The 15,113-nt window shown below is 46.0% G+C and overlaps 1 protein-coding gene across 2 annotated transcripts; it reads right to left on the bottom strand.

The window, feature by feature from the left end:
• Positions 1 to 10,060: 10,060 nt before the first annotated feature.
• Positions 10,061 to 14,420, bottom strand: LOC123115491 (beta-1,2-xylosyltransferase XYXT1-like). Of its 2 annotated transcripts, none has more exons than XM_044536638.1 (5): positions 14,171 to 14,420; positions 12,578 to 12,679; positions 12,002 to 12,118; positions 11,559 to 11,678; positions 10,061 to 11,450 (listed from the first exon to the last, which is right to left on the bottom strand). In XM_044536638.1, exons 1-5 carry the CDS (start codon positions 14,334 to 14,336, stop codon positions 10,243 to 10,245), a joined length of 1,713 nt encoding a protein of 570 aa, XP_044392573.1. In that variant the 5' UTR covers positions 14,337 to 14,420; the 3' UTR covers positions 10,061 to 10,242. The 2 variants fall into 2 exon arrangements, with proteins under 2 accessions (XP_044392573.1, XP_044392574.1); XM_044536639.1 differs by having other exon boundaries at positions 12,002 to 12,097.
• Between the last annotated feature and the right edge of the window lie 693 nt (positions 14,421 to 15,113).

Genomic DNA, 15,113 nt, shown 5'->3' with positions numbered 1-15,113 from the left:
TGGAAGCTTAGCCCAGGGATATCTGACCAAAGAGTGCATCTCTTTCTGTGAGAGTTATCTGACCAAAGACCATGTTGTTGGTTTGCCCATCAACAAGCACTGTGGAAGGCTCGAAGGCGAAGGTCACAGTCATAGGGATGTGAATGTGTTATGCTTGGGCCGACAAAACGACCTTGACAGGGCAAACTTAGTAGTGCTACAATACCTAGATGTGCTAGAAGATTTTGTGACACTGCACAAAGAGACCATCGCAAAGAAGTACCGTGACCGTGGGATGCACAGGACGGAGGCTGAAGTTATTAGAGAGCACAACTCCACTTTCTTGCATTGGTTCAAAGAGCGAGTTCTAGCTAATCCCCTGGAAGAGGGTTGTCCGAACGGAACACTCATATACGCCTTAGCACATGGCACCTCGACCAGCCTCGCGACTTATCAAGCATACGATATCAACGGATACACGTTCTACACGGAGGAGTAAGATATAAACAGTGATGACCAAAACTCAGGGGTGACGATGGAAGCCATGACCGGGAATGTAATTGAAAGATATTATGGAAGGGTCGAAGAGATATGGGAGCTCAACTACTCTGGATTGCATAGCGCGACGATGTTCCGTGTCAGATGGGCTAAAAAGTACACAGAGAAAACCGACATTTCACTACCATGTGTATACCCGACTCCGATGATAGCGGTACCGTCAACGCCATCGCCAAAAATGAGCCATGGGTACACGCTAAACACGTGACACAATGTTTCTTTATAACTGATCCGATCAATCCCAGCCGTGTTGTCGTGAGGAGAAGCAAAAGGAGCATCACCGGAATGGATGGAGTCGCCAACGAGGAAGACTATGACCAGTATGGTGATCCGATGAGGGAAGATGATGCTGATGACGACGAAACATATGTCAAAAGAAGAATGAAGACTACATTACCTATGAAAGATCGTAATCCCTGGAGAAGGAAAAGTCACGACCATGGGCTCAATTATTCGACAACGAACAAAAGAGGGAAGAAGATCAGTCTGAAGCGTCGTCGTCGCCCAAGCTGACAAACTAATCCCAAAGTTTGTGTGTGTCTAGCTTTTTTGTATACCGCCTATAGCGGTCAAATGATGTAAGATATATATTATACTAATTATTATCCGGAGGGTAACAGTGGTATTGCTCAAATGACAGACCAAATTAAACCCCTGAGTTTGTGGAATATGAAAAAGAACAAGAAAAAAAAGAAAAAAAATGAAAAAGAAAAAGAATAATACAAGTAAAAGGAGAAATAAAAATAAAATAAAAAAGAAGGAAGTTTGTGGAATATGAAAAAGAACAGGAAAAATAAAAAGAAAAAAAAGAAAAATGAAAAAGAAAAAGAATGATAGAAGTAAAAAGAGAAATAAAAATAAAATAAAAAAGAAGGAAGTTTGTGGAATATGAAAAAGAAAAAGAAAAATAAAAAAAGAAAAAGAAAAAGTTAGCAGTAGCGCGTTTTCACTAGGACATCACTATAGCTAAGAAAAAGAAAAATAAAAAAAGAAGAAGAAAAAGTTAGCAGTAGCGTGTTTTTGTCAGGGCAGCGCTATAGCTAAGAAAAAGAAAAAGAAAAAAAGAAAAAGAAAATGTTAGCAGTAGCGCGTTTTCGCTAGAGCGGCGCTATAACTAAGTTAGCTATAGCGCGTTTTGCCCAGACACGCTATAGCTAAGTTGCGTATATAGAGCCACTGCACCCATCTCTTTCCTCTCTCTCTCTCTCACTCTCTCGCTCGATCCTCTTTCTCTCGCACCCACCCACGCCGCCGTCGCCGCCAGCACCCGCCCACGCCATCGCCGACGCCAGCACCCGCCCACCCACCGCCGACGCCCGCACCCGCCGATGCCTCCGCCGACGCCCGCACCTGCCCGCGCTGCTGTCGACACGCGCCGCACTCGACCCCAACGCCGGCCACTGGCCACCCCGACGCTCCCTCCCCCCGTGCTACCCCCTTCCCTAGGTGCACCCCTGGCCCGGCTCCTCCCACTCCGACGCTCTCGCTCTCTCTCCCTGACCAAATTTGGTTTTGCGGATCAACGAGGAGGAGAAGGACCCCCTCTGCCTCGGCGACCCCGACGCCACCCCCTCAACCCCGGTGAGCCCTGACCCTAACGCCACCCCCTCAGTCCCTCCACCGGCTGGCGCCCCTCCCCCCAGCTCTCTCTCTCTCTCTCTCTTTCTCTCTTTCTCTCTCTCTCTCTCTCTCTCTCTCTCTCTCTCTCCGGCCGTATGTGTTCTCTGCAGTAGGTTTGGCCGGAAGCAAGGTGCTCGGCGAGGAGGAGAAGGTGGCCGGAAGCAAGGTGCTTGGCAAGGTGCAGCAGGTTCTCCCCCTGCATTCTCTTTTTTTGCTGTCATTAATGCATGTGTGTTGCTGCTGCTGTGTGTTGGTGCTGCTTTCAGTTAGAGCAAACTAGAATTGTTCACTAACAGAATTCAAAGCAAACTAGAATACAAATATGATCTCATTTGAATTCAGTTAGAGCACACTGTTCATTTACAGAAATTTTTGAAATTTTCAGTTAACTGAACATTTCAGTTTTGATAACTATGCAAACTTCAGCAAATTTGCCACTGAAAAAGTAAATGAAGTAGCCACTGAATATGCCACTGAAAATGGAGTAGCTAGCATCATTGCGAAAAACAATGCTCAAAAAATATCTTGGAAAGTGTCATGTTTGCAGCAAATTTGGAACTGAAAATATGCGGTGATCAATTTTGCATTTTTCTTCCACTGAAGATTAGTGGAAACTGAAGATTGTTTTTTGTATTAAGCCACAAGTAGTTGTATTGGCAGCAAGTACAGAAAATATTGTTAGTGAAAATTTGCGGTGATCAATTTTGCATTTCTGTAACTAGTCCATTATAGTAGTCTGCAATTTTATTTGAATGCAATGTTGATAGACACAGTAGCAAGTTTATGAAATGAAATGAAATGACGTCCATTGGAGTCCATTTGGAGTTGCTCCATTGCTTGCGAGATGCTCTATATGTGTTTTGCCGGTTGCTAAGTGACCTATGTTTTGCCAGAAATGTTGATTCATTTCCATTCCGGTAAATTTCAGGCGCTCTATATGTGCACTTTCTAGCAAAGGTCATGCCAAATTTTTCCGTGAATTTCGGCATGACTTGTGCTAAAAAGTTGGACATATCGAGTGCTTGAGATTTGTTGCGACGGGAATGAAACGACATTTCTAGCAAAACAAAGGTCACTTTTTTTGTCATTATTCACTTTATTATATAAAGCTCGATAATTAAACGACTATGACATTGAACCCTAGGAAACATGACCGACACCGATGAGGCCGGAGGTTCTCACTTCCAATTAGGTCGAGCACACGCCTACCTCGACTTTCTGGCGGATCAGGAGAGATAGGAAGCTGGGTGTCCGGACCACCTTGTCATGACAGATGATGATGGTGGTGGCGCCGGCGCCGACATTGATGCCACCAACGACACCGGCACTAAGACTGGCGCTGATGATGTTCCTAACTATAGCACGGAAGGTGGGACCTCCCAAGCCAGTGAGGGAAAGAAGGAAAAGAGGACACGTCACCCAAATGAGCTCGGCACCGGAAGACTGGTGGTCACGGTAGTGCACCCTGGCGAGTTCGAGCCAATAGAGCCGCGAGAAGTGGCAGCGTGTTATGGCAGCAAACTAGCATGCATCCTACGGGATACCGCTAACATCAACACCACAAAAATACGGAAGAATGAACAGTTGAAGAAGTTGCTTCTAACTAGGTTGCACGCAAGATTCCTGTTCCCCGGTCGTAATGACGAAGTCGACCCATGGGATGATGATGCCATGAAAAAAATCAACAACAAAGCCCTAGGGAAGTTCAGCAACGCATTGAGCGGTTGGAAAACTAGGGTGAAAAAGGCGATTGAAGTAAACCATGAAACCTGCGCCGAGATTGTTGCAGACAATCCGAAAATTACGATAGAGGACTTTGAAAAGTTCAAGGAGACTTGCAATGAAGAAGCTGCCAAGGCCAGGTCGGAGAAAGGCAAGCAGCTGCATGCAAAGAACATGGGGAACCACCGCCTTGGAAGTCGTGGTTACACGGGAAAGAGGGCCGTGTGGGCTAAGGAGGACGCAGAACGTGAACGTCAGGGGATCCCAGACCCATTGGCTGAGTTCACCGACCAGCAGGAGCATGACTTCATCAGGGCCCGATTCTCGTGGGACCCCAAGAAAAAGATTTTTTTTCACCAACGAGCCGACTAGGAAATTCATGAGAATACTGGTAATTATCCTTTTACCACCTTACATATTAGGTTCTGATCAATGAAGTCTACTACATTCTAGTCGCATTCGTAAATGATTCACGGTCCATTTTGCAGAGAGAGCAACACAAGCTTGCGGCCGAGAGCGACTCGTCGACTCAGTCGACTCAGTCGTCGGCGAAGTACAAGTGGGACACTCCTTTCAACCGGGCCATGAACATAATGATGGGACACCCGCCCAGCCAGCGGCCGCAATATGGACGTGTGCATGGCACCAGGGATGGGGCCACTTGGAAGTACTATTATAGCAAGGACCCCGAGGCCAAAATACAGAGAAAGAATTTCAGTCAAGTGACTATCAACGAGAAGGTGGCGCGGGCGATGGAGAAAGCAAAAGCTGAGACCAAAGCTGAGATAATCGCTGCCTGTAGATCTGATATGGTGGCTGCCTTTACAAGCTTGATTCCAATAGTGGTCACATGGGTGCAACAAAATCCAAATGCGCCACCAAGTGATTTTCCCATGCCCAGCTTCACCGGGAGCAACTCAATGAACACCGCACCCATACCCGTACCTAGCATGGCAACCGCACCCGCACCTCCTCCAGTACCTGCTCCTCCGCCCAGCTCTCACAGTAGCCCTAGCTCCGTCTCTGGCTTGAATGTCGGGCCATCGACATTGGCTGAGCTCGACGCCCTCACGATAAATACGCGTTGTCGCACCTTCATCAACTCAACTAATTAATTAATCTTCAGTTGCAATTCTTTTTGGATCTCTGACGCCGCACTTATATGTCTTTGTAGGCCGACTCCACTCCGTGCACCCTCCTTTACAACATGAAGGGCGGGTTGGTGGATGTGGGGAAGGGTACTATAGTGAAGCCTAAGGATCGATTGTTTCACCGCCGGCAGATGCCTGATAATGCCTTAAGGGTCTCCGTGGCGAGTGTGAAAGTGGGCTACGAGGGTCTCCCTCGTCCGATACAAACCGGTGGAGAGGATGACGAGACCCCCACGCAGCTTGGCCAATGCAAAAATTGGCCGATCCTGTGGCCGAAAAATCTTCTTCGTGTCGAGGTGGCCGGGAGCACACCAACGGGACCTCAGGAAGGTATGACCACAACACCACCTACACAAGTACAACCATCGTCTGTGCTGCTTGCTGAGATCGAGAGACATGAGGAAGGAGGGCCAACCGTTCCGCCGACAGATGATGCCATCTGCCCCATGGAAGAGGATAGGGATCATGACATGGAGGAGGCCGACGATGACCCTAACCAGTATTTCAATACTGCCTTTGACAACAAAGTAAAATTGAGTCAACCATATGAATATGAGATGCATGTACCAGAGCCGGAACGTCCTTGGGAGTGCAAGAAGTCTTTGTTCATGCAATCCTCGTAGGACACGCCTCCAGATGCCGGCTCCACCCAAGCTCTACTAATTAGCCAGAGTCGTCCAAAGCTGAGCCCGACAACACTAGGGGTGGTGCTCAGGGAGGGTCTGACAGACCCACCAGCACCTGAGCCCACCAATAAGAAGCAGAGGAAGAGACCGGCGGCGAGAAAATCCGATAAAGCTGGCAATGTTGGTTCTAGCAGCCAGCCGCCTTCGACCAAGGTTGACCATGTACCGATGAAACATGCACCATTAATCCATGTCGCGGGAGAGCCAATGGTACTGGCGAATGCACTAGCTACCATAGAAGGGGATCTCAGGAGACTCCATGACCATGTGCTTTTGACAGAGAGAAGCCTCCTCGCCTCGGATGATCCAGGATACCCACTTTATATGGTTCATGTGCCAAGCAGTTGCAAGATGTATGTCTACACATGCCCCACGGACCTCTTCTTCCTGAGGTTTGATTACATCTTCCAGATGTTTCAAATGAAGACACTCGATTTTACGTTTGTCCGCTTGTATGCGCTGCACATGAACTACATCGTCAGGAGAGAGCAAGTCACCGGTCTTGCGGTCGCGGACCCATACTACATGCATGATGGCTTCTTGTCAATCAACGATGCCAACCGTCAATATGCGAGTCAGTACATCGAAGAATTCTTGGTCAGCAATAAGGACAAAGAAACGATCCTCCTACCTTATCATCCCAGGTAAGTCATCCGCGGATAGCACTATAACACATACATCCTTTCGTGCATTTCAATAGTTACTTTGCACGCATGGAGGCTAAACTTGATCGTGTATTTTGCGCAGCGGGGGGTATCGTGCCGTTCTCATTGTTCTTTACCCGCGTTACTCCCGCTCTCTATATTTGGATCCGTCGAAGAACATACAGAAAAAATATTACACACACATAAAGTATGTTCTGGACAGAGCTATGATGGGCTTCAGCATGCGGGGTGGTTACATCCAACACAAAGAAACAAATAAGGCCGGGCTTTGTTTCAGCCACAAGACTGACTTCTGTTGCTTCCAGCAACCGGCAAGAAGTGAGAATGATGGATTCTACGACATCCATCTAATGATGGAGTACAGAAGGGATGTGCAATCACTTTGCATGAAATCTTCATCGATACCCATATCCAGAGATGGGCCGAAGCCTTTGGAGCCGTGCCGGATAATCGACTTCGAAATGATTTCTACCGGATCCAACATGAAATTGCGTCCATCATCATCAAAGATGTCCTCGAAGAGAATGGGATGTTCTACACCGGCCCCATATCACGAGCTGACGTCCGAACCCGCATTGCCCTACAACGTCAGGACATGACGCCTTTCACTAAGCTTGGGTGCACCCTTCCGGATATGGACAGATGGGAAGAGTGCACTGCTTAAAAACAATGTGTCTGTTTAGTTACTTGTTACTTTCTGTAGACGCAACTTCGAATCTCTTAGTACGGCGAAACTATTAGATGTATGGTGTCGCGCTCTAGTTAATTACTTTCGGTACGATAAAATTTGTTAACTATGTTTACTATATATGTTGCTTCTATTTCATAATTGTTTTGTTGAATTTGCTTCATGGTATATATATGTGCATCTCTGACAGGTATATAGATCAAAGATGGCGAGGAAGTGGTATGCCATGTATGTAGGGCATGTTCCGGGTGTGTATGATGAGTGGCCAGAGTGTTAGGGCCAAGTCTCTGGCTTCTCCGGTGGGTTTGATAGCAGAGCGGAAGCCGAGGCTAGTTACTTGAGATTCATAGCACAACAGGGGATTCAGAACCAGCGACGCTGCAAAAACTACTACATAATACCGCTTTTGATCATCGTGATCGCTCTTATCGTGTATGTCTTACTTTAGGTAGATGATGAAACATGTGTCTACGGTGACAATGTAAGAGACATGTCATCATTAACTTGTATCGCTATTTCGAGATGATGATGAGATCGACATCATTTGTGTTGAGACTATGTTGATATGATGAGACTATGTTGTACCACTTCGATGATGATGATGAGACATTCCTTTTTCATATAGTTTCAGTGTATGTGTATGTTGTAACTGTATAAAACCTGTAAAAATACGAATATAGCAACATAAAAAAAGAAAATACTAGCAGTAGCGTGGGGTATTGGAGTAGTAGCAGCGCTGCTTACTAGTAGCATTTTTTTTGAAGGGCCACGCTACTAGTATTAGCAGTAGCGATGGACAGAGGCGCGCTACTGCTAGATACAGATAGCAGTAGCGCTGGTTCAAACAAGCGCTACTGCTAAAAAATAGCTGTAGCGCCGTAGCAGTAGCGCGCCTGCCCGCGCTACTAATAGCCAAAAAATCAGCGCTACTGGTAAGGGTTTTCCTTTTTCGATAAAGGGCGCTTTTATTATCTCGAAATATAGCATCAAGCGGATACAAAATATTATGAGTAACACCCGACCTCTGCATAATTAGGATGCACACAGCCCAACACGGAAAGTCTGACAAAATGAATGGAAAAAACGATAAATCGGCAACAGTAGAGTCCTACAGACCGACACTATGCCTATGTCGCAAGGGATGGTGGACCGATCCGGAGATTATGCAGCCACCCATGTTTGGTAAAAAAACACCGTAGCCACCTGCTTCAACCGCGTACACACCGTCTTGAACAGTGGTTGGTAGTCCACTCGTTGTAGCATAGACCACGTACGAAGCGAGTGCGTACAACGGAAAATAACCTGCAAAGGAGAAGCATTTTTATCATTGAAAACCAAATCATTTCTACATAGCCAAAGCGACCATAGTAAGGCGTATGCTCCCACCCGTATTAGTGTTTTGAATCTATTTGGAATACCGTCCAACCAATGACCAAAAATATTGGCGACACTTGTGGGCGGATACAAATTTGACGCTATTTGGATGATTGACCATGTAGTACGTGCAAATTTGCATTGGAAAAAGAGGTGTTTGATTGTCTCTTCATGAGTACAAAAACAACACTTCTTACTCCCTGGTCAGTTGCGTCGTGCGAGGTTGTCTTTGGTTAGAACAACTCCCCTACGAAGATACCACATGAAGATTTTAATTTTTAATGGAATCTTCGACTTCCAAATTTTTTTATTGTTACTCACCGGTCCTAGTAGTGAATATATCGGTGATAAACACTTCGGGTGGTTTGAGGGAGCAAAGTATATTGTAATACGTGTGGGTATGGACAAATACTGAATCTAAACACTTAAATAATGGTGCTTGATGTAATACGTACTGATTCAGCAGGTAGGCAAGTACTTGGAGACCTCAATAGGCAAGAAGATCAGTCATGGATCCACCTCGATCATCTAGATCCGATTGTTGCCATTGTGGACGCCGATGAGATTCCGCTGCTCGATCGTCGGCATGAGGCAGGCTAGTTGCATTGCATTTGTCAAACCTAAACCCTAAATAGTACTGCAATCAACAAAAAGAATGCGTCTTCATGTGCCAGGCCAAGACCCCGTCCGACGACCAGCGACAGCGCTAGATGTATTTATGAGTCTTCATGTGAATACCCATAATTTTTATAAGACAGTGTTAATTTTCGCAAAACAGTGACAATATTCGAAAAGCAATAATGATTTAGACAAAATGGATACACATGAATACCCGGTTGCAAATTCCTAGAGCCCCCACTGCTGACGACATTTTCTTTGTGGGCTAGGACACGTCTTCGAGTGTGTTTGGCATGCGAGTTACTACCTCTAGTGACCTAAAAATGTCTTACATATGTTTACAGAGGCAGAACATTGGAAGGGAATGTTGTGGCTTGTCTTTAGTGTGGTTTTGGTAGCTTTTTTCGAAAAGGAGGTTATCCCCGGCCTCTGCATCAGAACGATGCATGCGGCCATCTTATTAGTAAGAAAACAGTTCAACATAATCTACATGTCTCAAAAAATAGAAAAACTCACAAAGAGCAAAAAACATGAAACAGGATAGCCACAACCGGCAGAATAAAGATAGATGTTTGGGTAGCTGTTGTGCCCCTTGCCGATGTGCTCGCGTAGTTTGGTGGGGCTCCATCCCTAGTTTAGCTCGGTAGGGTGATTGTGTACTTGTGTTGTAGGAGTATGTGTTTTCAGTTCAGTTTTCCTTTAGTTAATCGAGTTTGCCTCAGTTTTCAGCCCATTATACTTATTAACCGGCCAAATCTGTTTTTTCTTAATGAATACACAGGGCTCCTTTCAGCTAGTCGAAAAAATAGCCTGCTGTTTCTCAAAGTCGCTCTCCTTCACTCTATCTGGTAGCTTTGATATTATCCTCATCTTCGGATTATGATCTTGACACTTTAATAAAAGAAGGATCTCATCTGGCACGAGCGTGTGTGCACGCCTGCTCGTGTATTGTAATTTGGAGGTTACTTTTATACTGGAGTTGCAAATTGAATCCAGCCACCCATTAAGAGCATGGTTAATAGTATAGCCAACCGCTGGCTATAAGAAAGTGCTACAGCTGACACTTGCATGAGAGCCCACTTACATTCTCTCTCCTATTCTTTCTTCTCCAATTAAGCATAGAAATGTTAGTTTACTCCTTAGAGCATGCGGACTGTATCTTATTGTACTTGCTCTAAAATTTACCCGTGGGTCAGTCCTCTATTCCCGAGCGTTTGAATCAGCTGGTGTAGGGTGGGTGCGAATCTGGTGACGTTGATTCTGATGTCCTGCTCCAGCCAGAAATACTGCCTTGTCAACTCCCACCCCTGCTTATGTATCGACTCTGGGTCACTGATCATCGGGTGGTCCTTGCCGTACTTCTCATAGAGCGTGCTCTCCTCGGCGGCGATGTTGTACTCGACGTCTTGCAGCATCATCTCCTTGGCCTGCACGCCGAAGTACCGCATGGCCGTGTCCACGCCCCATGGCACCACCTGCAGCATGGCCGCGCCGGTGCGGAGGAAGAAGAAGCTTGTGAGCGCGGCCCCGTGCGCGCCCATCAGCACGTCGCACGAGTCCACCACCCGGGAGAACTCCTCCAGCCTCAGGTCACGGCTCGGTTCCTCGACCAGCACCTCGAACCCGGCCGCCTGCACCGCCGCGGAGATCTCCGGAACGTTGACGAACTTCCTGTTCCCGACACGGTTGATGAGCATGAGCCGTGGCTTCTGTTTCTCCGTGTCATCGTCGATGATGTCGTTCTTCTTATTGGCTTCCTTGTACGGGGTTCCTTGGCTGTCCGGTGGGAGCGAGAAGATGTCTCGGATGTACAGGCGGAAGTCCAGCATTGTGTAGTTGCGCGGTGTGCGGGCCCGGTCGATGCCAAGATCGCGGTGGCTGCGGAGACCGACTGTGATGTGCGGGTAGCACCGGACGCCAGCGTCCTTGTTGAAGTCGACGATGTCATAGCGTGACAGGTTGGTCAGGATGAGGCGGTACTTGTCCACGAACCACGGCTGGATCTCGGTGACGAGGAACTGGACCTCGCCGTCGTAGGCACGGGTCGTGATGAAGAGCGGGATAAGGACGTCGCTGAAGTCATGCCATGGGTTGGATGTAAGCCCATTCATGGCAAACACGACGGCCGGGACAGCGTGCCAGGAGGTGCACTCTGGCGCCACGAGGGACTGAGCGGCGCTCAGGGTCTTGACATTCACCTCGATGATGTCCACCAGTCCCTTGCGGGACTGGTCCTTGATGGCCCATTCTTGGCTGTCATTGTCGCGCTCTTCGGCAGGCGGGACATATAGTACGGTACGGTTGACACCGATGGCACGGACGTCGCCGGAGATCTCGCAGATGTCATATCTGGGGTCGGACAGGTCGCAGATGGGCTTCCCCGGAGCACCTGCATGCATGCAGCCGATTGAGGTGTTACTCATTCAGATGATAATGAAATGAAATGAAATGGGGTATATTTTAACGCATTTGAGTTTGTGGCAGAAGCAAAGCTAACCATGTTTGACGTTGCTTTCATTATTCCCATCGCCGCCGTTTTGCCGAGTGAGATATCCCTTGTCACTAGCATCATTTGTTGGTTGGCCTAAATGGTCTGTTTTATCTGTTTGCGCGTTACCTGAATTGTAAAATTTGTGAAAAGCTGGTCAATCAGTAGTTAAATTAACTGCATGAGACTAGCTAGAGGAGAGATGGTACATCAACGGACGATTATGGGCTTATTACGGGATGAGTTTGAGTTGTCAATCTATGATTGGATTAAAGGGAGAGAGGGGCCCCACTCACCTAAAAATTGGGGGGGGGGGGGGGGGGGGCAGGGGGGGCAAGATTAGTTTGTTGGAAGGGTCGGTTGCAACCCCGTAATGAGTACTGTGTTTGTTATTCATTGGGCATATATAATCGAGAAAATGATTATGTCAAGACAAGCAAAAGATGAGTTACCAGTCTTGTTATTCATGTCGGTTGCATGTACAACGTTCTCGTCTTCGAGATCTTCTTTCCCCGTTGTCTTGATTGCCTCGTCAGTCTGCCCATATTCTATGGCATCATGCATTGCAACTATCAAAATGTTAGTATACATCAACAGACAGACAGTATGAAGAAAGTATGTCTCATGATGTATCTAATGGCGTGTATTTGGTATATAATCATATTCTCCTGCTAAAACAGTATGATCCTAAACATATGTGCTACATAGGTATTATGCTACACGTAGATGGTAGACACGTCCCCATTGCGCGTTTACTATTTAAGCAGCTGATCACGATGCAGCACTATATTTAAGCTAGCTACCGCCTGTGTTGTGGGCTAATCAAGGAGTTCACGCGTTTGGCCATTTGACAGGACTCGGTTATGTTGATCGCTCATCAATTGCAAATGGGTGCTCATAGAGATAGGGGATGCATATGTTTATAGTAAAAGTGAATGTACATGCTTGTTTGTGTGTATTGTGTCTCTAAAACACAATCACGCTAAATCAGAGTATAACCGGATGCGTAGTAGTAATTACATGTATACCTTGAGTAGAATTATTAAGAGTCGATGACACTGATGATACCGGAGGAGGAGAAGTCATGTCAATTTGCCCGGTACGCTCGGCCGGCGTGGACTGCAGAACGACTGCACGTACAAAGAAACAAGCGTATTATTGTGAAGAATTTCATAAATAAATATAGATTACAAATCTTATAAATAATATGTGGTGTTGTTTTGAGACTATAAACATTATTGTGAGTCAATCCTGTAGCTTGTTGTTTGGCAGAACCCCTCAATGTTAACTTTAATTAGTATTCCATCTATCTCCGAAAAGAAGACCTATAAAAAATATATGGGGGGAGGTACATAGGTTGACCATGTTTATAGGCAACACCATCAACAACTATAATACCAAATAGACACAATATGAAAATATACTTATTGTGTATCTAATGATATTCATTTGGTATCATATTTCTTGATCATTTTTCCTATATACTTGGCCAAACATTGCACCGTTTGACTTTAGATAAATTAAAGTTTGTAGGTTTTCCGTTCATAGGCAGGAGTACTAGTAAGTTTGGATTTGGAGATAGTGCATTGCATGTGTGCATGAAAAAATGTGGTGCATTCTTAATGAACTTATTTGAACAATTAATGCAATACAAAAATTTGGATGGAAATTATGATCTTATTTGTATCTTTTGATATTGTTCAGCAAGAAGCTTCATTTTCCTAAAAATGAAAGGTGTCTGCCATTATTATTGATTTTTAGAGTATGGAGAAGCATACTACTTAATGTTGAAGGATATTTCCAAAGATATACTAGTGTATAGAAAACATCTATCATCTAGTCTACCGGTGGGGTCAAGGGAAACAAGAAAACCAACAACTTGTGTGAGGACAATGGAAAGAGAGATCAGCAGGGAGAAATCAAGACATCTAATTCTGCATGAAGGGAGTGAGGAGAGGGCAGCGGAGATCGGACCTCAATTCTAGCACCCTTAACTGAAGCAAATGAAACATTAGGCTCCGCGAGAGTATCTGAGTATGTGGCCTTTGGGGCATCCAATGAGAAGCTTATGATATTTTCGTCTGGCTCTGGAGTCCGAGCACAACTATGCCAACTAGTTTTAGTAATCCAAGATACAATTAGCATTATATGTACACTCTTCTTTAACGTTAACGTTACGAAACATGCTATGATCTATATATCGTGCATATGCCTCAAAACACACATTAGCAATACACATACTCCCTTCATAATAAAATAAGTGTCTCAACTTTAGTATAACTTTGTACTAGTTAACAAATACTGCCTTTGTTAACCAATAGAAGATGTTTTGGATATTTTAATATAAATAAACTACTCCCTCTGTTAACAAATACTATAAGATCATAAAACAAAAAGAAATATTATAAGACGTTTTAGATCACTAGATAAGAATACATACAGACTGAAATGAGTGGACAAACAAGTGTCTATATATATTTTATCTGTAAGACGAGTATGTTATGAGCACATACGATCAAGAGAAAGAAACTTTAACAAGTGGCCGCGCGGAGAACAGCGCGTAGGTAACTGAGATAACAGAAGAAGGTTACTACTGCAGTGCAGTTGTACTACGTACTAACCAATGGTACTCGTGGATCGGAACTGGCCGGACACCGTGGTGTAGAGCACGAGGCTGACGAAGAGACCGAGCAGGAACCCGAGCACGGCCTGGTGGTGGTGAGCCAGCGCTCTGGCCACGCCCGACGACGACGACCACGACGACGATGATGGCGACTCGGCAGCCATCGCGGTCCTGGTCGCGGGTAACTTGTCCCTCCGTCTCTTCTCTCCCTCAGCTCCTGTAAATCTGTCTCTGACTCTCTGTGTCGACTTATGGGGCGGCTGGGCAATGCCGGGGTAATGTATGTGGTTATATATACATACAGTGAGTTTGCTGGCGCCTACCTCTACCTAGCCATTTCCATCCATGTGGTTCTACTAGCCACGTACGGGTTTAGGAGGGCTTGGGCGGTGAGACCACATGGACATGGATCCACACGCACCTAGTAGCTAGCTTGATCCTTACGTGCCGTTGCCTAGCTCTCCCGTTCTGCAAGTCTCCGGCTTATTGCCGACTAGTTGGTCTTATTAAGTCCTAGTTCAGTGCAATTTTATTCTGTGTGGTGGAGTAGTAGTAGAATGGGTTAGCGTACAGCGCCAGTTCGACGATCAGCGCCAGCGCAGTTAATGATGCCATTAGAGTAGGTGCATGCACATGTGATGGGATTAATGACAGCCAGGGTCAACCTAAAGAGGTACAGGAACCTGGATTAAACTAACCCTCGCGCATTAAACCGCGTCTGATCTGTAAAGAAGATCACAACATAGTATGCTTCGACTGTGTAAGAGTTGGGAGACCCAGCTGCCACTGCCATGGTCAGGAATGTACGACACGGCTCCCGCACACACTGATGTGTGGACCCGGACCCACACGTCAGGGCCCCGTATGTCAGGGGATCCGGCTCCCAGGAATGTATACGCATTCCACCCCAAAAGTTTTTTTCCTTTTCTTTTTATATAGGA

Source organism: Triticum aestivum, chromosome 5B, assembly GCF_018294505.1.
Source record: "Triticum aestivum cultivar Chinese Spring chromosome 5B, IWGSC CS RefSeq v2.1, whole genome shotgun sequence".
Classification (NCBI taxonomy): domain Eukaryota; kingdom Viridiplantae; phylum Streptophyta; class Magnoliopsida; order Poales; family Poaceae; genus Triticum; species Triticum aestivum.
Note: the sequence above shows the minus strand (reverse complement) of the source record. Positions and strands in the feature narration are given on the sequence as shown.